This window comes from Leptinotarsa decemlineata, unplaced genomic scaffold (assembly GCF_025532065.1).
Source record: "Leptinotarsa decemlineata unplaced genomic scaffold, Ldec_3_MD MMD2_tig00000690_RagTag_RagTag, whole genome shotgun sequence".
Classification (NCBI taxonomy): domain Eukaryota; kingdom Metazoa; phylum Arthropoda; class Insecta; order Coleoptera; family Chrysomelidae; genus Leptinotarsa; species Leptinotarsa decemlineata.
In genome coordinates this window covers 678,783-703,613 of record NW_027412554.1, presented here as the reverse complement: position 1 = coordinate 703,613, position 24,831 = coordinate 678,783, and the positions used below count along the sequence as shown (strand labels likewise).

The window sequence follows — 24,831 nt, the reverse complement described above, 5'->3', positions numbered from 1 at the left end:
CACTTGGGGAAAAAACAGAAACAACAAAAACAAAAACCAATTTCGAGGCTGGACAGAAGTGCTCACCTCAATCTAAGGCGGTGGCTGGGGGTGAATAGAAATATCCGCCCCAATCTACCGCTTGGAATGAAGCTGGACATAGTAGATCACCTCGTGATATAATACAAAGGCCAAGGCGTAAGCGCATTTGTGGCGCCGAGGCCAAAAGGAGAAACAGAGTGAAAGAGGCAGGAGTGGCAGCAACTATAAAGGCACCCTTCTCCTCCCCCACTCCACCTCCAACAGCAAGGGCACTTCCTGCGGCGGGCGCCAAGAGCTCCGCCTTGAATAAAGGCAAGGAACCGGCTGCCCCTGCAGGAAAGCTCCCTCACTTGTGCACCTCCACGGAGAGAATACCAAAAAGGTTGAAAAAGCCGCGCAACGACAGTAATGTCGCTGCACTTTCCAAAACCCTAGCGGAGGCCACCGAGAGACACCTCGAGGTTGCCAAAGAGAGTGTCTGTTCGGTGAGTCTTGGCCTACACCTGCCAATATAAAGGAGATGTGTCCTAGTGACTTGTCTACCTTCCTGGACAGGACAGGATTGACGATGACCTAGGAGGACAACTCCTCGAGAGGATGTACAATGGGTCACATGTCGCCTAAGGGCTGTGGGTCTACACTCACCCTCCCTACTCTACAGAAATAGATCTCCAGAATGAGTGCGTGCGGTCGTAAATAGTCCCCACCCCTCTCAACTTTTGAACGTAAAAAGGTATTATTTTTAGTATTCCTTGATAAGAAAAACAATAGTGTTGCATCACTCGTCGACGAAGGAGCGCTTCCAATTTCATTTCAAACAAAACATCTATTTTTTTAAAGGGGAGTCTTGTGATGTTGTTTAATGGGTATTTAAATTTTCTATCCAATACTTTTTTATTTTTGGAAATCGGATTAGCCATTTCGAGTGATTAGCAGTTTAATATTCGTTGTAGGAACCTGTAAACAAACGGTAAATATCATAATTTCAAGAAAAAATTATTCAAAACTCACTCCAGTTCACTCTAATAAATGTTGAAAATGTTTACTATCCACTTCCTGACAATAAAAAAGTCTGTTTACAAGGCTTGTTAGCGCTGTTTCGACCCAACAAAGGTCTCATCACTGGTGACAGGCTAAAACACAAACGCGTTTCTGGACTCGACTGTCCTTAAAGGACAAGGCTGACTAAGTGAGGTCGACGATATCTTTCCTTGCGAAGACGTCATCTATTGGATCAAAAGAGAACTCAATCCTCGGATATCAAAGATAAATGAGACCCCAAGGCGATCAGTTGCGAAGCCAAGCTCCAACATCGACCGTAGGCGAGATTCGTCCTCTGCCTTAAACTAATTACCTTACAGTGAAAGCTGCAGTAAAAGACAGATTGACAGGCAGAGGACGAATCTTGTCGATGTCGAGACTTGGCTTTGCAACTGATTGCCTAGAGGAGCCTCATTTATATTTAATATCCGAGGATGAAGATGTCGTCGACCTGGAATTGTCAAATTTCGTTTTTTGACTCCACCGTCTCCATTTCGAATTATATAAAAAAAAACAAGGAAACTTTCAATACTGTTTCATATTTGTTAGAATCTGATATAAACCAATTTGCAATGCGATGTTCGTCCATTAGATTTCATAAACTTAAATAGGGACCACTAGTTGTTTCATCGATTTATATAACCACTGTAGTGACAAATTCAGTTAATTATTACAACAATATTTTTTGGGTCTAGAACTCGAAGCTATACATATACTCCACATATCGCCCGGAACATGTAGTATACAAAGTAAAAAACAGAAAAAATTAATGTTAAAATACTCCTAACCATCTGTGTCGTTCACGATATCTCATTAAATGTTCAAATTGCGGTCCATCGTTTCTCAAACACATATTTGCTCTTGCAATAGTATTTTTATGGTAATTTTTCAGCATTTGTGGAGTTATAGATGTCGGGAAACACATGTATTGTAATACAAAGCTGAATTTGTTATTACAGTGGCTACAAAAATTGATGAAAAAATAGAGGCCCGAATTTATAAATATAAAGTTGATGATAAAATCTAATGAACGAAACGTCGCGTTGCAAATTAATTTATATAAGATTATAACAAATTATGAAACAGTGTTGAAAGTTCCTCTGCCTCTGCCTTTTCTTATATCATTCGAAATGATGGCGGTAGAGCCAAAAACTGAATTTGACAATTCTAGTTTTTCTGTCTGTCTCACAGACAGACAAAAACAACCACTGATATTCTCGATATGAAAAGAGATTATCCTAGTTCCCCTCCCCCCTCAAAAGGAACTTTAATCCAATTAACCGACCTTGTAGGTCTCACCGTTTCCGAAATAACAAGAAAAACGACCTGTATATCTTTCACCATTGATACAAATTATCTTTGCCTGGTTTGGTGATCCAAAATATTTTCAAATGCGGTTTTTTCGATTGGTTAAGAAAGGGATCAAAAATATTCGTAGATAAACAATGTAGTTTTATGCTAACGTTTCGGACTTTATTAAATCCATCATCATGGATCTACAATAAAATAATTTAATAAGTGAACAGTATATGCCAATACATATTGCAAAATTTATAAAGTTTATACAATTTCATATTATGTAAAAGAGAAACAAACAGGTGCAGTTACCATGTCAAAAAAACGGTTAAAATATAAGTGTCAGACTACATAGGTACAAACGAAAATGAGGACTAACCAAATAAAAACACATACACCACAGACACATTAAAAATGAAAACGATATTCAGGGAGACAAACTGATTAGGAATGGCCGTTTTTGTTTGCCTTTCAAAAAATAAAAAAATGAAAAAATTATAAACAATAGAAGGATATCAGATCACACAGGATGGTGGAAATATATGTGTATTAAAATATTAAGGAATACGATTTAGTAAATTAAAATAAGCACTATTCAGTCCTTTTATGTACCTTCTAGTGTTAATACTTTTTTCTTTGAAAATGTGGATCATCTCACTAAACAGTCGCGTACGTAATAAAAGTTAAATATCTAAAATCTTGGGGTTTGCAAAGTCAAAACTGTGGTTGTTTTTTCTTGTGTGTTCAACGAGGGCTTTTGGATTGGCATCATTCAACTTCCTCATATCTCTTTCATGTTCAGACAACCTGTTTTTTAAGTAACGTCCCGTTTGCCCTACATAACATTCTGGACAATATTCATCGGAGTTTTGGTTTTTGTTTCGAAAAAAATCTTTTACCTATAGTGTTAGCATTTCCAAACGCAAACGCAAACATTTTTAAAAGGCAAACAAAAACGGCCATTCCTAATCAGTTTGTCTCCCTTGATATCGTTTTCATTTTTAATGTGTTCACTTATTAAATTATTTTATTATAGAGCCCTGCTGATGGATTTAGTAAAGTCCGAAACGTTGGCATAAAACTAAATTTTTTTATCTACGAATATTTTTGATCCCTTTCCCAACCAATAGAAAAAACCGCATTTGAAAATATTTTAGATCACCAAACCAGGCAAAGTTTACAATAAATTCAGAAAAGAGTTCAAAATGCTTCTGGTTGATGGGTTCTATTACTCTGTTCAGGAGTATTTTGACGATACTTTCGTCTCCTGATACACTCAAGAACTAATATTTTCTCGCTTAATATATGTATTCATGTCTTCTATTTCATTTATATATTTTAACTAGTAGTGTTGTTTGTATTTTCAGACTTTACCTATAAGATGTATTTTCTCCTGACAATAAAGTATATTTGATTTGATCACTTTGCCCCTGAATCAGAAACTGTTTTACTTCTACCGTTTGGTGAATCAGTGTCCCTTCAAGTTAATACCACGAATTTCAACTAATACTTAGAGGCAGATTATCCAAAACTGATTTATAATGAAATTTCTGCACATGCATTCAAATTTTCTTTAAAAAAAATATGGTCCAATTAGTTGGTTATGTAATAATCCACACCACACACTTGTCTTGAATGAATATTGGTCACATTCTATTACAAAATTTGGATTATTGTTGGACCACCAAATGAAAACACATACACCACAGACACATTAAAAATGAAAACGATATCAAGGGAGACAAACTGACCATGTCAGAACATGAAAGAGATACAAGGAAGTTGAATGTTGCCAATCCAACAGCCCTCGTTGAACACACAAAAGAAAACAACCACAGTTTTGACTTTGCAAACCCCAAGATTTTAGATATTCAACCTTTATTAGGTAAACGACTGTTTAGTGAGATGATCCACATTTTCAAACAAAAAAGTGTTAACACTAGAAGGTACATAGAAGGACTGAATAGTGCTTATTTTAATTTACTAAATCGTATTCCTCAATATTTTAATACACATAAGTTTCCACCGTCCTGTGTAATCTGATATCCTTCTATTGTTTATAATTTTTTAAAAGGCAAACAAAAACGGCCATTCCTAATCAGTTTGTCTCCCTGGATATCGTTTTCATTAATAATGTGTCTGTGGTGTATGTGTTTTCATTTGGTTAGTCCAAATTTTTATTTGTACCTATGTTGTCTGCCACTTATATTTTAAACGTTTTTTTGACATGGATAACTAATATTTGGTAAGTGCACCTGTTTGTTTCTCTTTTACATAATATGAGATTGTATAAACCTTATAAATTTTGCAATATGTATTGGCATATACTGTTCACTTATTAAATTATTTTATTGTAGAGCCCTGATGATGGATTTAATAAAGTCCGAAAGGTTGGCATAAAACTAAATTGTTTATCTACGAATATTTTTGATCCCTTTCCCAACCAATCGAAAAAACCGCATTTGAAAATATTTTGGATCACCAAACCAGGCAAAGTTAATATACTTTTTGGATTGATACGACAACAGACTAGGTACAATGGGCTTTCTCAGTGAAATAAGGAGGACTTACAGCGATGAAGCATATTTTAATCTCAAATTGTGGAGAAATTTGATCACCAAATTAGCCAAACAAAGGAATCATAGCAAATTTCTTTTACAATGCAAACAAAAAAAATATTTATTAATTATTTTTCACAACAGAGTTTTAACAATAAAATTAATTATCATTAGGAACTTAAAATCAAGAGCACTCACAATTTCTGATACTGAGTTATAAATGAAAATAGACAACCTATACTGGAAATTAACAATTCAAATATTTCAAATATTTCAAATTTCCTTATGTACATAACCTTTCTGAAAAACTTGGATCAGTTCTAAATAATGAACACATTAAAATTGCGTTTGCAAATGATAACACTGTAGGTAAAAGATTTTTTCGAAACAAAAAACAAAAATTCCGATGAATATGCAATCAAACGTCGTTTATAAAATTAACTGCAAGGATTGTCCAGAATGTTATGTAGGGCAAACGGGACGTTACTTCAAAAACAGGTTGTCTGAACATGAAAAAGATACAAGGAAGTTGAATGTTGCCAATCCAACAGCCCTCGTTGAACACACAAAAGAAAACAACCACAGTTTTGACTTTGCAAACCCCAAGATTTTAGATATTCAACCTTTATTAGGTAAACGACTGTTTAGTGAGATGATCCACATTTTCAAACAAAAAAGTGGTAACACTAGAAGGTACATAGAAGGACTGAATAGTGCTTATTTTAATTTACTAAATCGTATTCCTCAATATTTTAATACACATAAGTTTCCACCGTCCTGTGTAATCTGATATCCTTCTATTGTTTATAATTTTTTTAAAGGCAAACAAAAACGGCCATTCCTAATCAGTTTGTCTCCCTGGATATCGTTTTCATTAATAATGTGTCTGTGGTGTATGTGTTTTCATTTGGTTAGTCCAAATTTTTATTTGTACCTATGTTGTCTGCCACTTATATTTTAAACGTTTTTTTGACATGGATAACTAATATTTGGTAAGTGCACCTGTTTGTTTCTCTTTTACATAATATGAGATTGTATAAACCTTATAAATTTTGCAATATGTATTGGCATATACTGTTCACTTATTAAATTATTTTATTGTAGAGCCCTGATGATGGATTTAATAAAGTCCGAAAGGTTGGCATAAAACTAAATTGTTTATCTACGAATATTTTTGATCCCTTTCCCAACCAATCGAAAAAACCGCATTTGAAAATATTTTGGATCACCAAACCAGGCAAAGTTAATATACTTTTTGGATTGATACGACAACAGACTAGGTACAATGGGCTTTCTCAGTGAAATAAGGAGGACTTACAGCGATGAAGCATATTTTAATCTCAAATTGTGGAGAAATTTGATCACCAAATTAGCCAAACAAAGGAATCATAGCAAATTTCTTTTACAATGCAAACAAAAAAAATATTTATTAATTATTTTTCACAACAGAGTTTTAACAAAAAAATTAATTATCATTAGGAACTTAAAATCAAGAGCACTCACAATTTCTGATACTGAGTTATAAATGAAAATAGACAACCTATACTGGAAATTAACAATTCAAATATTTCAAATATTTCAAATTTCCTTATGTACATAACCTTTCTGAAAAACTTGGATCAGTTCTAAATAATGAACACATTAAAATTGCGTTTGCAAATGATAACACTGTAGGTAAAAGATTTTTTCGAAACAAAAAACAAAAATTCCGATGAATATGCAATCAAACGTCGTTTATAAAATTAACTGCAAGGATTGTCCAGAATGTTATGTAGGGCAAACGGGACGTTACTTCAAAAACAGGTTGTCTGAACATGAAAAAGATACAAGGAAGTTGAATGTTGCCAATCCAACAGCCCTCGTTGAATACACAAAAGAAAACAACCACAGTTTTGACTTTGCAAACCCCAAGATTTTAGATATTCAACCTTTATTAGGTAAACGACTGTTTAGTGAGATGATCCACATTTTCAAACAAAGAAGTGTTAACATTAGAAGGGACATAGAAGGACTAAATAGTGCTTATTTTGATTTACTAAATCGTATTCCTTAATATTTTAATACACATAAGTTTCCACCGTCCTGTGTAATCTGATAACCTTCTATTGTTTATAATTTTTTAAAAGGCAAACAAAAACGGCCATTCCTAATCAGTTTGTCTTCCTGAATATCGTTTTCATTAATAATGTGTCTGTGGTGTATGTGTTTTCATTTGGTTAGTCCTCATTTTTATTTGTACCTATGTTGTCTGACACTTATATTTTAAACGTTTTTTTGACATGGATAACTAATATTTGGTAAGGGCACCTGCTTGTTTCTCTTTTACATAATATGAGATTGTATAAACCTTATAAATTTTGCAATATGTATTGGCATATACTGTTCACTTATTATTTTATTGTAGAGCCCTGATGATGAGAGCAAGAAGTTTACATCGTAGAATAACGCAGGTGCAGATTTCGAACAAGGAGAACCCCCTGAAATAAGACATACCCGAGAAGGTAGCAGCGGCAGTGGTAGACACTCAAGGCAAAATTCTAGAGACAAGGGTAATCACTCCAGACAAAACAGTAGGGAGCTATTAGTTCCTGAAAAAGAGAAACTTCAGCCAACGAAAAATATCGAAATATATGCAACCTTACCCAAGAAAAAAGATGGATTGAAGAATAAGTTATCTATAAATTCCACCGAAGATGAAGAATACATGCTTTATGACAAACCTGCCAACAGGGAGTCAAGATCCATATTCTCCAGATCCAAAAATAAAGACCAGAAAAACAGAAAAAAAAGATCGAGGAGTGAGGATAGAAATAAACTCTCTAAAGATTTTTCTGTAGCTCCAGAAATTACAACTGGTAAGGACACTTTGAAAAAAGCTAAGGAAGAGAATCATTCACCACTCATGAAATTATCTTTGTAGGTTTACTCAAGTCTATTAGATATTCACGAAAGGGCTCCTTGGTTTCCCAATCAATCCAGTTTACACAATCATGATACACGTAACAACAATTTCATTAGACCCCAACGTTTCAGACTGATGAAATCACAAAAAAAACTATGATTTTAGATTGTATAATGCACTACCTGCCAATATTCAAAATATGAATATGTTTTGTTTTAAACAAGTTATAAAAAATTATTTAAAAAAAATGTTTTTATTCCTCTACGAAATATTTAGAGCATGTTCGTAGACACACTTTTGATGCAAGGAATATGCTTGCCATACCTCCACACAATTTGAATATATGTTGTATGTACCTTGTAAACTTGTTACAAATTTTACTTTTTTTTTATTTATACACAACTTTATACCTTGTACCCATCTATTTTTCTGTCATCTATTTTTCTGTCAAATGTAATTTACACATAAAATGATCAAATAAATCTATCTTCTTCTGATACTACTTATATTGATGTTTTTAATTTCCTTCAGATTTCACTTAAATACTATATGAATTTGATTTACAAAGTATCAATTAGTTGCTAAGATATATTTCATGATTAAACATAATTATACGGAAGAAGACTGCAAAGAAAACTTTTTTCATTGCCGTTTTGTGATTTTCATTTTCAGAATACTCAAGTGTTTTTCATAAAATTTTAGTTGATTGTTGACACACTAAGAATTTTTAACCAAAAAACTTTAATTATATTGAAATAGGTCAATAAATCGTTTTTTGCTTCAATGGATCAGCACCTACGATCAAGGTACAGCACATATGGATTAAGTTATCCAGGCAATGCTGTACCTTGATCCAAGTACTATTTTTTTTAAACCCAATAATTTATATATAAAATATTTTCTCAGGCTGTTGTTAACTTTATATTACTTGTTTTATTAGTTAGCCTTTTAAATTCTGTTCGTTTCATTAGTTTATGAAACGAACAGAATCATGATTAGTGTAAAAATATTGAAGTAAAATGGTATTGAGGTACAGCATCTTCCCCTTACATAATTGCCTTTGACCATGTTGAAGGTTTATATAGTTTATCCTTGACGTCATAGCTGATACCAAATATTAAAAAAAATATTTTGAATTTCTTCTGTGGGTAGTTTCTTTATTACGATATTCAGCATGACGAAATATGTTGATACGTGATAAATATAACCATATTATCCGGAGTTATGTGCCTTCTCACTCAGTATACATATAACGGTATTTTACTGTGGGCTCCAAATCATTTTGCAAGTCACTTTCACCAACATTTCTACATGTTTTTTTATGTCTTGAAAACATACAGATACATCACCTTTCTTCAAAGGGCACTTTTATCCCTGGAAAGTGGGTGTCAGCTGAATAAGAACTGAAGACGTTGATCGTTGACATTTAATTTTGATTAACAGTCTTTTCTATCATCGTTGAAGAAAATAACTAAGTATTCTTCAGAAAAATTGAGACATAGTAGAAATAACTTCAACTGCCAATCAGTTGCTTCCCAACGCCAACTCTCGAAAGTGTCTTCACTTGTGCAATATATATTTGGATAGAGATAAAGAATGATGGATGAACAAAACACTAAAAAGATGAAGAAATAAATGTACTAACCTCAAAATCCTTTCTTTTTGCTTTCTTTCACGATTCTTTCTTGAAATTTTCGTTCGAGGTGGAGTTTTGCCATAAATATCATATTCAGTCAATTCATCACTATCTGCAGAGCTTGGAATATCCATAATTGTTCGAACTATAAATTGAAGCACATAAATAATTCCGCACTGATTTTTTTCCTAAAAGTATCTGTCTGAATTACCAATCAAAATTTAAACTCCACATTTTTTTCAATTTATTTAATTGGAGTTATAATTGATTGCAATTATCTAGATTCCTCAAGAACTGAAACATTGAAAATAGGTTAGGTATGATACTCATCAAAATATACAGTATTTCCTAACCACGATATTAAACTTCAGAGGGTGATTCGTTATGCCATTTTAAGGACAAAGTTACTGTGAACATATGTCCGGAGTTGCTTCGTAGTTGCTTAGGTAGTCACAAATAACTCCCACCCAAACTTTCAGCGGAAATTGTTGCTAACAATTATTTTCTCTAATATCACGGAGTTTATGTAGGCCCAAAAATGGTTATTGTAACAGTTCTTAATAGCATCTCCTGAAACATTTGCCTCGTACGTAAATAAAATATTTTTTTAAAAATATTATTGTGTGTCATTGTATGAAAATACCTGCAAACCAATAATCTTGGTTGAAAATTTCGAGGTAGTAGATCTTGAACCCGTTGTATGTGATGTCTGGTACTTCCTCATACTAATTGAAGGATCTTCTTCAATCACATTAAGTAAATCTTTCAGTATTTTTACTAAAACTTCCAGTTTCACATAATCTTGCATTTATCATTCTGAATGTTTTATAGCACATGGAATTACTATGTTAGGATATTTGTCCTGGTAAATTATCCGTGTTTCTTCCGCATTTCCATTTACTAATCCATAAATATAAAGTGCATGTCAACAAAATTATTCATGATGTAAGCACTGCTGACAACTCTGAATTTTACTGATATGACAATACAACTATCACTGTCACTTGTTCTCCAAAGAAGGTAAGTAGATATGAAGAAAACGCGAAAGACTAATGTATTTTCAGTTGTTTGAACTAAAAAAAAATGAAAAACTATAAAAAAAACAGGCAGTGGCGTACTTTTCTTTCCTCAATAATATTGGCTACAGTGCCTTATTACTTCAAATATCTGTACCGAATTTCAATCGTCAATTTAAGTATATTAATGATATTTTACAATTACCGTTTTCTGTATCTTACGATATATATTCATACGAACATTTTTTTCCTAAAACGATCTACCGAATCACCTTCTGAAGTATCGTAGCTTAGTTGAAAAACACCCTGTATAAGCTATTTAAATTCAAGACCACGCATGAGGATTTCATATACGGTAAAAGATGAACAGTCGAATTGACTATTTCAGAATGATACCATGTGATTTATGCTGTTTCTTCTTTATTGGCAGAGATATTGAAAATTTATTCAGTCTCTGCTGTGGGAAGTTTCGATGGACTTTCAGAATATGATCATGATGTCACACAACTTCATCTACCTTTACTTCGGAATTTTGAATACTGAACTGTATTTTATGTAGTATTTGTTATTTTACAATGTATTATATAGAGAAAATAAATGGTGCTCAATATTCCCAAGAGTTTCGAGAATGTATTAATCATCAGGCAAATTATATTTTTTCCATTATTGCCATTATTATAGATGAAGTGTCAAGTACGTGAAATTTGTTTCTCGCTAATATTTCCAGTAAGGGGTTTCCACGTCATACAACCTCTAGATGTTAAAGAAGAACTTTCATATCCTGCCCCGATTCCAACTCTCGAGGGGTTCAATGAACATTATATTCTAATTCAAAACTCATGCGAAATTCCAGACATATCCCAGAAACCGAAAATGTTTTGAAGATACTGGAGAAATAAAATCAATTACCTGTTTTTGTATCTTTTATGTTGGTGAATTTCACGAAAGACATTCAATCAAAATAGGAAAGATGAAAACACCAGTTCATTTTTCCGAAGACCAATTTTCATATTTTTCAATGGTTTCAAAGTGTATTATTTTGTTATATTCTGCGAGATATTAGACCATTGAACAGTGCGGTGCCCAACATAAATGTTCTTTTTAAACTTCTGTAGGTTGTACCATGTGAAAAAACCTCAATGGAAATAAAAGGTTCAGATACCAAGACATTTAAGGTATTTGGTACTTAATTTATTCTAATAATGAAGTGTATGTATTTTTTGAGAATCTTCTGTGGTACACAAAAAAATACTGTTTCCATTCATATAATTACCAGGGTCATAATAAATAATAATAAATTAATTTTATTATGGTTTAAAAACAGGTCCTTATTTAAAATTTCAAAGTTGAGGATGACTCAGACCAGATGAATGAAAGCTTCTGTCAAAAAGTTTTAACAAATTTCCAATATCTTTATGAGTAAAGAAGATACTGCTAATAATTGAATTTAGAATTTTCCCAGTAGGTAGTTGATAAAAATTATATTTAATACGAGCACAAAATGAAGTAAATAAATATATAAATGTAAAAACAGAAATGCATAGAGACAGAACCTACATTGACGATAGTCACCCAGTAAAACTGAAGTCAGACGCATCATAGTAAGCATTCTCTGAGAGATGTTTCTTCAGTTTCCTTTTGAAATTATAGAGGGTTCCATTTTTCAATGATTGAGGAAGTAAGTTGTACAATGATAACATCTTGTTATTTCTAGTCTTTGGTTTCGTGCTCTAATATTAACTTTGTTCCTAGTATTATATAAATGGTTGTTTCTATTTGTAGTAAACTTCTGTAAATTTTCTTGAATGTGTATCACATTGCAGTATATTAAACGTGATGGCAGACTTAATATATTGAACTTTATGAACAAATTCTTACAGCTCTCCATTTGAACTATTCCAGGTAAAGCTCTGATTGTTTGTTTTTGAATTGTAAATATTTTCTAGATATGAATAGATGTGCCCCAGTTTATCAATCCATAAGTTAAGGAACTATGAAACATTGCATGATAAGCGGTATGGGCAGCTTCATTACAACTTTATTTTTTATGTCTGATTGCACAGACCTTGCATGATAGATTTTTTGTTAGTATGTCAATATGGAGTTTCCAAGTTAACTTTGAATCAATAAGTGTGTGTGTGTGTGTATGGGAGAATTGGCATTGGAATTATCCTTTTGCCACAGAGTGTTGGATATATGTAGTCAGTCATATAATTAATTTACTTTTTACCACAAACCTAATCAATGCATCACAGATCAACTTGTTTTCCCTTGCTAGAAGGCTTGTAATGTTTACCGGGAGTTGGATATTGAGGGATGTAAGTGTGGACAGTAGGTTTTGTGTTTCTTGAACATGGTTTTTACATGCAAAAAATAAATGGTTCAAATCCGCTACAGAGTTATCATCACATGTACATAACCTAGTGTTGTGTGCGCCAATTCTAAATAAATGTGCTGGAAAACTTCCGTGATTGAGTTTGAGCCGTGTTATTGTGACGGCATAAAACCTTGGTACTGTATATAATTCAATATGTGGAATTGACATGGGAAGAATGGGATGAATCAGAGTATAAGGATTATTAGATTTGATAGTATAGTTATGCCAATTATCTCGCCATTTGTCCTTATGAATTTTTTTTAACTTAGCTATTAGGTCTAGAGAAGTATATATATTTTCTTTTTCACTTAATTGGGTAGCTTCTTTAGCTGCGCGATCGACCAACTCATTGCCCAGTATTCCCGCATGACCTTTCACCCAAACGAATCTAACTCTACCTGAAGAAGAAATGATAGTATGTATGTGTCTTCTGATGTTGCAAAGCAATACATTGTCATATTTTTTCATGATTGGATGACTGATAGAATCTAGTGCCGATTTGGAATCTGACAAGATAATTGATTCGCTCACCCTGTTGCTCGTTATCCATAGTAATGCCCTCTCTATCGCGTAAATCTCAGCTGTATAAATAGATGCATCATTAGATATTCGGACTTTGTGAGCCATTTTGGTGGATGAAACGTAAAACGCACATCCAGTACCTAGCTCAGTCTTGGAGCCATTAGTCTATATTTTTTCTACATTAGGCTTATAGCCACTCAGCAAGGTTTTGATGAGGTTATTATTTACACTAGGAGTTTCCGAATATTGGGGAATTAAGACAATGGGCTTGAGCACTATTTCTTGTAAGTTAAGATGATAAATAGGAAACTTATCGGTTGTTGGCAAGGCTCCGATTGACTTCATCTCTATAAAGGCCTCTGCAAGAGGTGGACTATTTTTTATTCTCCAGTAGTAATTTGTTAAATTCTCTACAGATAGACTACAGATCTTGTCTGTGAACCCATCTGATGAGAATCTCATTTTTTTCACTAACATCTTGCATGCCGAGAATTGTCTTCTTATATATAGAGGTGGCTCTTGTGCCTCCGCCAGAATTGCAGGACATGGAGAAGATCTAATTGCTCCTATACTTATTCTAATTGCTCTATATTGAATTCTATCTATTGAGGTTAAATTCGTGGAAGATGATGAACCATACAACACACATCCATAGTCGACGATAGAGCGTACATAGGCTCTATAAAACATCAATGCTATTTTTGGATCTGAACCTTGCTTAGTGTTTGCTACACATCTTAACATATTCATGCCTTTTTCACATTTTTTTTGCACATGCTTAATATGAGACGTCCAGGTAAGTTTTCTGTCCAAAACCATATCTAGATACTTATGCTCGTGCTTAACTGGTATATTGATACCACATAATCTTATCGTATTTGGAGTAGAGAGGCGAAGTCTTGAGAAAAATGTGATGCATGATTTTTCGGCGGAAAGTGTAAAACCATGTTGTGTGAGCCAATTCTTTAAGCAGTACATTATGCATTCTAGGTCCGATACACATTCACCGTACGACTTACGAACCGTGTATATACAGAAATCATCTGCATACTGTATGACTTTGATTGAGTTATCAAACATGTTGTGCAATTCAGCTGTATACACATTGAATAAAATGGGGCTCATCACTGATCCCTGTGGTAATCCTTGAGAAACAAATCTAGGTCCATGCAAGTTGTTATGAGAATCTCTCACAAAAACTTGTCTCTCACGATATAGTTCGGTAATCCTGCAGGCAGCCTTTATATCGATACCAAAGTGATTCAATTTCTCCTCGAGAATATTCAAGTCCACAGAATCATATGCCCCTTTCAGGTCCAAGAAAAAGCAGGCTAATATCGTATTATCAGAAAAATTGTTTTGGATATCAGTAACTATATGTGCTAAGGCATCAATTGTGCCCAAACCTCTTCGAAAACCGAACTGAGTAACTGGAAATAGATTTTTTTTTCCACATGTAATTCCAATCTTAATTTTAACATCCTCTCAAAAACCTTTGTTAGGCATGACATGAGGGCAATAGGTCTATATGAGGAGGGTAGAGTTTTATCCTTCCCTGGTTTTGCAATAAAAGTTATAATTTTTTTTAAATTATTTGAAAATTCACCTTTCAACCACCAGTCATTAAAAATTTCTAATAAATATTGCTTCGCATTCAGAGGGAGTAAACCAATCATCCTGTAAGTGACACTGTCGATGCCTGGCGATGAACTATTAGTTAATTTAATGACATTCTCCATTTCTTCTATTGTAAAGTTTTCATAAAATTCCTCATGTGCGGAATTGCTATTTTGCTTATTTATTCTGATAGGAGTGTTTATGGCAAAACTTGGGGCAAGATTATCCAAAAGTTTATCGATCAATTCCGGATGCAATGTTGTCCTACCTATCTGATAATTTTTGTTCGATATTTTTTTCATGAATTGCCATATTTTAGTGGGGCTAGTGTTTTTATTCAACCTATTAATGAATGTGACCCAACAATCTAATGACTTTTTTTTAAATAACAACTTAGTCTTAGCCTCAATATTTTTATACTCCAGATAATTATCATAATTTGACAGAGTTCTGTAATTTGATAATTTTTCTTTTCGTTGTTTAGTGATTTGAGTACATTCTTCATCCCACCATAATGGTCGAGAGAAGGAGGGTTGGAAGGGCAATTTCTCGGTCATTGACTGAGATGCTGCTTCCGTAATAGTTTCCAGAAAACAAGAACATTTATCTTTTGTTCCTGCATTGATTTTTGTTGTTTCAAAATCAAAGTTTGCTAATAATGACTGAAACCTCTCCCAGTTGGCGGATTTTTCGTTCCATTTTGTTGTAGGGTTGATTTTGCCAGGCAGAATATCAACTTCAAAATTGATCAAGATTGGGTAGTGATCAGATCCCCAAGTATCAGATAGTACTTGCCAGTCACATTTACTGATTAGGTTAACAGATGCAATGCTTAAGTCAACGGCAGAAGGACATTGATTCGGCCTAGTTACTCTTGTAGGTGTTCCATCATTGAGCACGACCAAGTTATAGTTATCGATTGCTTCGACCAATTCCCTACCACTAACCGTATCATTATTTGAACCCCATAGTGTTGCATGACAGTTGAAATCCCCACAAAATAAAACTGGACTTTGAAATTGAGAAAAAATATTTTCCCAGTCTTTTCTTTTGACACGTGCATTTGGTGGTTTATAAATTGACAAAACAGAGAGGTTGATCTGCTCTATATATACCGCACAGATTTCAATGTATTTATGATAGTTTTTTTTCAATGTAATATTCCGAAATATATTTTCCTTGGAAATCAGGATAGCTACGCCACCTGTTCCATCTGGACGGTCTATGTGAACTGTATTGTATCCCTTCATTATTAAGTTTTGAGTCGGCTTTTTCCATGTTTCTGACAAAATGATTATGTCAGTTGGTGATGTATTTAAATAATTCTGCAAGTTTGCCCTATTTTTATTAAAAGATCGACAATTCCATTGTAATATTTGAATTTTTCTGTTAATACGTAGATTCATTATCACTTAAGGTTATTATATCTGTATTATTTTCTGTATTGAATATTTCAGTTATATTATCTCTGACAAATTGCTCTGTGCGTTCTTCAATATTATTAACTTCAACTGTACTTTTTTTAAATATCCCATTAATGAAGTAAGTTATTTTTGTTACAAGTTTTTCTTTATATTGCATGAATTCATCTCTGTATGGGTTTGGTATTATTGGTTTTGATTGAGATAGTTGGGGGTTTTTATTGAGGGGTGGCGTAGGTGATAAAGGAGGAGTGTTTTGTTTCCGTTTTTTTGGATTATTTATTGTAGTGAAAGATGGTCTACGTACCGGTTTGTGAACGAAGTTGACTTGTGATGACTCTAATTGAGTGGGGAGCAAATTGGGAAAATTTTGTAGATTATTTAAAATCGAAAATCTATTATTAGTAACAACCTTACTGTATGAAGGGTTATCGAATAATAACTCAACTTCTTTGAATGAAGAAGACTCTTGGGCCATTATTTTTTTAATTTCTTTTTGCCGAGAAAAATGAGGACACTTTTTAGATATGGAAGTGTGATCATTACTTTTACAATATATACAGTATGATTCTTCCTGGCATTGTTCATCTTCTGGGTGAGTTTTAGAGCAATTACGGCAGCGTTGTTGTTTGGATTTACATTGTCTGTTCGTGTGTCCGTATCTCAGACATTTGAAACATTGAACTACTGGATGAATGTATGGTTCAACCACAAAATTTACTAGATTGATTTGTACATTCGGAGGTAGTTCACTTCCCAAGAAGGATACTATTATCATTTGTCGATCAACATAAACCTCTTTGCCATCCTTATCTACGATTTTTCGTTTTATTCTATGGACTTCCATAACTTGTTTGGAAGAAATAATTGCTTCTCGAGGTACTTTTCAGAGAAAAAGGTGTCCACCATTCTAATGATCCCCTTTTTCTGGGTGTATGCAATCAGATCGTTTTTTGTGATAGTTTCATGATTTATAAGACCATTGGCTGCCTCAATGGATGAGAAAATAACTTTAACCCTATTAACTCCTACTGATTTGATATCGAGTACGTTATTCTTAAATGTCACTCTCGGATTTCACAAATCGCAAATTTTTTATCTAGCCCGAACACCTGTAGACAGTTTGACTGCCGATGCTGAACTGTTTGAATCAATAATTTCACATCATCTGAGAGATCATGAGACAGCAAGAACATACCTGTTTGGGTATTGCTTTTATTCACACATAAGCTATTTGCATCGAACCAGTCCATAGCTTCCTGAATAACTTACTTTTCTAATTCTGATAACTCCTCAGTATTTTATTTCCGAATAGCGAAAAAAGTGTCTTCAGCGAATAACATTGTGAACGAACATCGTCATTGAATTTGGCAGGTCATTGATATAAATTAAGAAAAGTAATGGCCCAAGCACACTACCTTGTAGAACACCATTCAAGATTGTTTGTAAGCTACTGAGTTCTTCATTATATAATACACATTGCTTTCTCTGACTTCGCTGTTAATTTGTGCTTGAAAAATGAGTAAAGAACCGCCTTTTCCTTTTGTCATGTGCTACTTTATACCTGTCAAATTATTTTCGAAAATCCTCAAAAAATAAGTTTCTTTGTAAATTTTGAAAAATACCAAAGAAAAAAGTTGCTCAGTTTCCAATTTTATACCCTTGCTCGAAATTTAAACTCGCTACTGTCACTTTGACTTTTTTCCAATTTTCATTATATTTCGAATCTTTCGCTCTACCGATTCGAACGAAACATGTGATCAGTTCCTAAATTATACGTAATTTGCGATTATAGGACTCCCGTCATCAGACATACATTTATTTGTCCTTAAAACATTTGGAATCTTTACTTTCCTAACTATCAAATTAATTCATCGATTATTCTTGCAGGGGACCTCAGTATCAATTTTGAAGACACACTCTATGAGCACCTCATTGTTATCTAGTGTCCTTACCTCGTTCAATTTAATTATGCATATCAACTGTCATACTCATATCTGTCAATACTCGTCTTCAGTAACTGATTGCTCTTTATTCCTTCTGGGTTATCAGATCATGACGCTGTAGCTTTTGCTTTCAAAACTGTCGAGAAAAGTGTGTTGTTTATTCAGCAAGCATAACTATAATAGGTTTTATCAACGTTGTGAGCAAACAAATTGGCTTTCTTTCTTAGATAATACTCGACCTTTTGGTGTGTTCTATAACGGATTATTAGAAAATTTCAACAAATCTTTCCCTCTTCAAAAAATCAAAATAAATAAAAGACCCTGGTTAACAAAAGGAATTAAAACCTCCGCCGAGAACTTGAGATCTTTACATCATATAAGGGAATTTACAGATCCTACCCAAACCTCGTTTATGGATTACTATAATAAGTGCAGGTCAGTGTACAGAAAAACTTTGAAGCTTGCTAAGCAGATCTACTGAAAAGAAAGACTGGATAAGGCTGGAAATGAATCAAAAGAAAGCTGGTCCATTATTAATGATCTCAGAGGAAAGGCAAATACACGTTCAGCTGAGGTTTGCTCAAACCCCAACTCTTTAAATGATTTTTATTGATCTGTAGCAAACTCACTAGAAATATATCATCATCTTTAAATCCTTTATAGTTTCTATGCAATGTCGACATATCTGATAGTTTCTTCTTTTATGAAACTAACCCCGAAGGATCAATAGTGGTTATCAAGGATATCAAAAACAAGAATTGCAGGAGTGTGGATGGCATTTATATTAAAATATTTGAAACTCTATGTTTTTCAACTTTGGTTGTTTTATCACATTGTATCAATCTGTCTTTTCAATATGGAGAGTTCCCATCGTTCCTGAAGACTTCTCTCATAATCCTTCTTCATAAGGGTGGACCTACTGATAATCCTTCCAACTACAGGCCTATAGAACTTATTCCTGCCCTTGCAAAAATAGTAGAAAAACTGGTCAAAATAAGAATTTTATCCTTCTGTTATGACAATAACATTCTTACTCCTCACCAAGAAAATTCCAAGAAAATAAGGGTACTAATGATGCAATGTTCTCTCTACTAGAAACAGTTTATTCCCAATTCAATGCTAAAGAATCCCTGGCTGCAATTTTCTGTGACTTATCGAAAGCATTCGACTGTGTCAACAGATACTTCTAAATAAATTGCAGAAGTACGATTTAGAGGCATGACCCTTCAGTGGTTCCAATCATACTTATCGGGCCGCAAACAAATAGTAAAAACATTGGAATGCTCTTCTGAACAGTCCATCAAATGTGGAGTGCCTCAAGGCTCGATTCTTGGCCCAATTCTATCTCATCTATATAAATGACTTAGCTCTCATAGATATGTCAGCCACAGTCACCCTCTCTGCTGACAACACCACCTTATTATGGCGCAACAAGGATAATGCCGTTCTGCGTGAGATCATCTCTAAAGACATCAAAAAAATGAAAGAAAGGTGTGACTGCAATGTTATCCTTCAACATCAATAAAACCAGCATTCTCACTATTCGCTGCACTTTACCGGAGATCTGCCTTGGTAACGAAATCTTAGAAAGTATACATACTTATTAATTTCTTGGGCTGAATATAGATGATAAATGGTAGTTCAAGGACCATACAATAAACTTAAAGCAAGAAGCTTGCCTCAGGCTGCTACGCACTGAGAGTCATCTTTACAGAACTTGACTATGCCCAATCAGTAACAGCCTATTTTTCTCTCATAGATTCCCATATTAGATACGAAATATAATACCTGAAGTCACATTAGCAATATTGAACTGCCTATTCGCATGAGCTCATTAGTTAGGGACTCAAATTATTTTCAGTGGCATCAAACTGTACAATCACCTGCCAGTTAAAATAAAAGAAATCAATGTTTACAATAAACAATTTAGTTTTATGCCAACGTTTCGGACTTTATTAAATCCACCATCAGGGATCTATAATGAAATAATTCGATAAGTGAACAGTATATTCCAATACATATTGCAAAATTTATAAAGTTCATACAATCTCATATTATGTGAAAGAGAAACAAAAAAATGCAGTTACCAAACATTAGTTATCCATGTCAAAAAAACCTTTAAAATATATGTGTCAGACAACATAGGTACAAACGAAAATGAGGACTAACCAAATGAAAACACATACACCACAGACACATTAAAAATGAAAACGATATCAAGGGAGACAAACTGATCAGAAATGGACGTTTTTGTTTGCCTTTAAAAAAAATTATAAACAATAGAAGGATATCAGATTACACAGGATGGAAACTTATGTGTATTAAAATATTAAGGAATACGATTTAGTAAATTAAAATAAGCACTATTCAGTCCTTTTATGTACCTTCTAGTGTTAACACTTTTTTCTTTGAAAATGTGGATCATCTCACTAAACAGTCGCGTTCCTAATAAAGGTTAAATATCTAAAATCTTGGGATTTGCAAAGTCAAAACTGTGGTTGTTTTTTCTTGTGTGTTCAACGAGGGCTTTTGGATTGGCATCATTCAACTCCCTCATATCTCTTTCATGTTCAGACAACCTGTTTTTTAAGTAAGGTCTCGTTTGCCCTACATAACATTCTGGACAATACTTACAGTTAATTTTATAAACTAAGATATTGAGAACACCTAACCAGATTTTAAAAGTCGACAGGTACCACAAAACTACTTTTTCAGAAAGGATTATTAATTATTTTTCACAACACAGTTTCAACAATAAAATTAATATCATTAGGAACTTAAAATCAAGAGCACTCACAATTTCTGATACTGAGTTTCATAACAAAAACATCAGAATTATAGAAGATTTTCTTATTAAAAATAATTACCCTCCTTCATTGGTGAAAAAAATTATAAATGAAAATAGACAACCTACAATGGAAATTAACAATTCAAAATATTTCAAAATTCCGTATATACATAACCTTTCTGAAAAACTTGGATCAGATCTAAATAATGAACACATCAAAACTGCGTTTGGAAATGCTACACTATAGGTAAAAGATTTTTGTTGAAACAAAAACCAAAACTCCGATGAATATGCAATCAAACGTCGTATATAAAATTAACTGCAAGGATTGTCCAGAATGTTATGTAGGGCTAACGGGACGTTACTTAAAAGCAGGTTGCCTGAACATGAAAGAGATACAAGGAAGTTGAATGTTGCCAATACAACAGCCCTCGTTGAACACACAAAAGAAAACAACCACAGTTTTGACTTTGCAAACCCCAAAATTTTAGATATTCAACCTTTATTAGGTACGCGACTGTTTAGTAAGATGATCCACAATTTCAAACAGGGAAGTGTTAACACTAGAAGGGACATAGAAGGACTGAATAGTGCTTATTTTAATTAACTAAATCGTATTCCTTAATATTTTAATACACATAAGTTTCCACCATCCTGTGTAATCTGATATCCTTCTATTGTTTATAATTTTTTTTAAAGGCAAACAAAAACGTCTATTTGTAATCAGTTTGTCTCCCTTGATATCGTTTTCATTTTTAATGTGTTCACTTTTCAAATTATTTTATTATAGAGCCCTGCTCATGGATTTAGTAAAGTCCGAAACGTTGGCATAAAACTAAATTGTTTATCTACGAACATTTTTTATTCCTTTCCCAACCAATAGAAAAAAACTGCATTTGAAAATATTTTAGATCACCAAACCAGGCAAAGTTTACAATAAATTCAGAAAAGAGTTCAAAATGCTTCTGGTTGATGGGTTCTATTACTCAGTTCAGGAGTATTTTGACGATACTTTCGTCTCCTGATACACTCCAGAACTAATATTTTCTCGCTTAATATATGTATTCATGTCTTCTATTTCATTTATATATTTTAACTAGTAGTGTTGTTTGTATTTTCAGACTTTACCTATAAGATGTATTTTCTTCTGACAATAAAGTATATTTGATTTGATCACTTTGCCCCTGACTAAGAAACTGTTTTACTTCTACCGTTTGGTGAATCAGTGTCCCTTCAAGCTGATACCACGAATTTCAACTAATACTTAGAGGCAGATTATCCAAAACTGATTTATAATGAAATTTCTGCACATGCATTCAAATTTTCTTTAAAAAAAATATGGTCCAATTAGTTGGTTATGTAATAATCCACACCACACACTTGTCTTGAATGAATATTGGTCACAGCATTCTATTACAAAATTTGGATTATTGTTGGACCACCAGCGACAATTTTGGGAACTAACTCTTCCGTTCGACGTGAAAGTTTCCTCGCCTATTCATAAAATTCTGTAGGGAAATGCGATATTATTTTCTCTCTCAGTTTGGAACCAAAATGAAAATTCTACTCGAATATCGAAATCTCTTTCTTTAAGAGTGTGTATGAACTTTAGCTTATAGCGATGGAATTTATTTTTGTGCATAATTCTTCTCACAGTTTCTCTGCCAACCCCTGATTATTTTAATCTTTTCAATATCCTTCCCACGGTACTGAAGTGAATATTTTTTCCTAGATGCCGGTGATTGAAAATACAAGCAACATCTCGATATGGAACATTTTCACAACATAAAAGAACGATTTCCGCTTTGTCTTGTGTGGATAACATTGTACATAAAGTTTATTTGTGAGTTGTAAATGTACAAAAATCTATACACAAAACAACTAATTCATTAAACACAATAATTTGACATTAACCAAAAAAACTAAAAATTTGTTTCAAAAGCCTAAGGGAATTTTTTTTTCGATTTGATCAGTACCTTCCCGACATATTACATTAGTCTTGTAATGTTTAAAATCACAAAATTTTACATAATGTTTAGTACAAATCGCTAAAACAAAGACCTTTCGAATAGTTATGAAACTGTAGGTCAATGTTTAGTTTACAGAAAAGTATGATATTTTGGGTTTCTAACTGAATAATTGATCAGAAAAATAATCAAACAGGATAGAAATCTATTAAAAAAAAGGAATACGAGTATAATAAGAATGAAGAGAAATACATTTATTCGATTATTGACATATTAACGTACATACAATGAAAATCTGAATCAGTTGAATGGCTTGAATTTCCCTAATATCAAATCATACGATTGATTTGAGGGTTCAAAGCCAAAGTACTTAACCTATAGTAATATATTGAAGGGTATGCATGCATTTTTCAAATGTTTCAGTACAAAACAATTCTTACAGAGCTTAGTATGCAATATATTTTAGAATGTGATTTTCTCAAATCATTTTGTGATCAAGACAGACCACCTAAAAATGTTGTAAATGATGTGAATAATATTACTGCTGATTTTTATCAAAGATTTCAATGTTTAATTTTCAATGTTGTAAATTATAGATGTTTGTGATAATTTGCCTACCATATATTCAATACAAACTATACAAGGTAAATAAATAATTTCTTATTTCACTTACTTCTAGGTAGGTACATGTCGTACTCTGGGACTAATTTTTTTCATCTCTGAACTTGCAGGAAGTAGATACAATAAGAGGTTTTTCTGAACTTCACAGCAAATAACACTCAATTTTATTGGAATAAATGTTGTACCATCAAAAAGTAAATTTAACTTGAAACAACTTGAACCCTGGAACAATACATATTTCAAATATCAAATATGTAGTTACAAATATTTTCTATAATCTGAAAATTACTTCATGCCCAATATCATCCAACCTTACAGGTTACGATTTCCAATTAATGTAATTGCAGTGTGACAAATCAAATAATGGTATAAACTAACACATTAGTGAACTGATATCTTATTTAACTAGTACTTACAAAATCTAATCAGCACTTCATCAACTATATTATCCATAATGTTTATTTAACCTTAATCTTTTTCGGGAAGGTATATAAAATTATCTGTTGTGTAACATCTGGAATACTGGAAATATTTCAAAATTTCGTTCTCTATATTCGCAAAATAAACATATTATCTATTCAATATCCTGCTGCCAGAATGGATAATTAATTTGATTTCAAATATCCCTTTTTGACTTGACACTTCCATTCCATGCTCTTGACCTGACTTACAGGAATTTCTATGGACAACAGTATTCAAACACCAAACGAATTCTGTGACGAAACTGAAAACTGAAGGCACAGAATATTGAATAATCAGAAATCCCTTTCCACAACGCGAAAAAAGTGAAATGTTTTTCTCGCGCAAGAGACAGACATTTTCTCAGGTTCTCTCAGTTAACCTGATCCTGTTAATGATAGTTTATTTTGTGGTACGACGTGATTATGAAATAAGAGACATAAAACTTCCTTTGTTTTTTACCACAGACATTATTGTATTGGTTTGAAAATTTCCTCATAGGAGGAAACATCAGTAACGTTAGTTACTGCAGTGTCTTTACAATAAAGACACGCCCGAAGAAGCCATTGTATGGCGAAATACGTGTTGCGTTTTTGTAAAACTGTTTAGTGAAAACCACAATAAAGTGTTTTTTTGAAAACGT

The 24,831-nt window shown here is 33.2% G+C and overlaps 1 protein-coding gene across 8 annotated transcripts in view; it reads right to left on the bottom strand.

Moving 5' to 3' along the window:
• Mekk1 (mitogen-activated protein kinase kinase kinase 4) overlaps positions 1-24,535 on the bottom strand; it is an 86,988-nt gene extending 62,453 nt beyond the window's left edge. Inside the window, exons 1-3 of one of the 8 annotated variants that reach the window (XM_074174639.1) lie at positions 24,146-24,533; positions 23,782-23,951; positions 9,464-9,652 (exon numbers count right to left, since the gene is read on the bottom strand). In XM_074174639.1, coding sequence (XP_074030740.1) covers positions 9,464-9,588 — 125 coding nt within the window. In that variant the 5' untranslated portion in view covers positions 9,589-9,652; positions 23,782-23,951; positions 24,146-24,533. The other 7 variants (XM_074174637.1, XM_074174635.1, XM_074174636.1 and 4 more) reach the window with 7 other exon arrangements.
• Between the last annotated feature and the right edge of the window lie 296 nt (positions 24,536-24,831).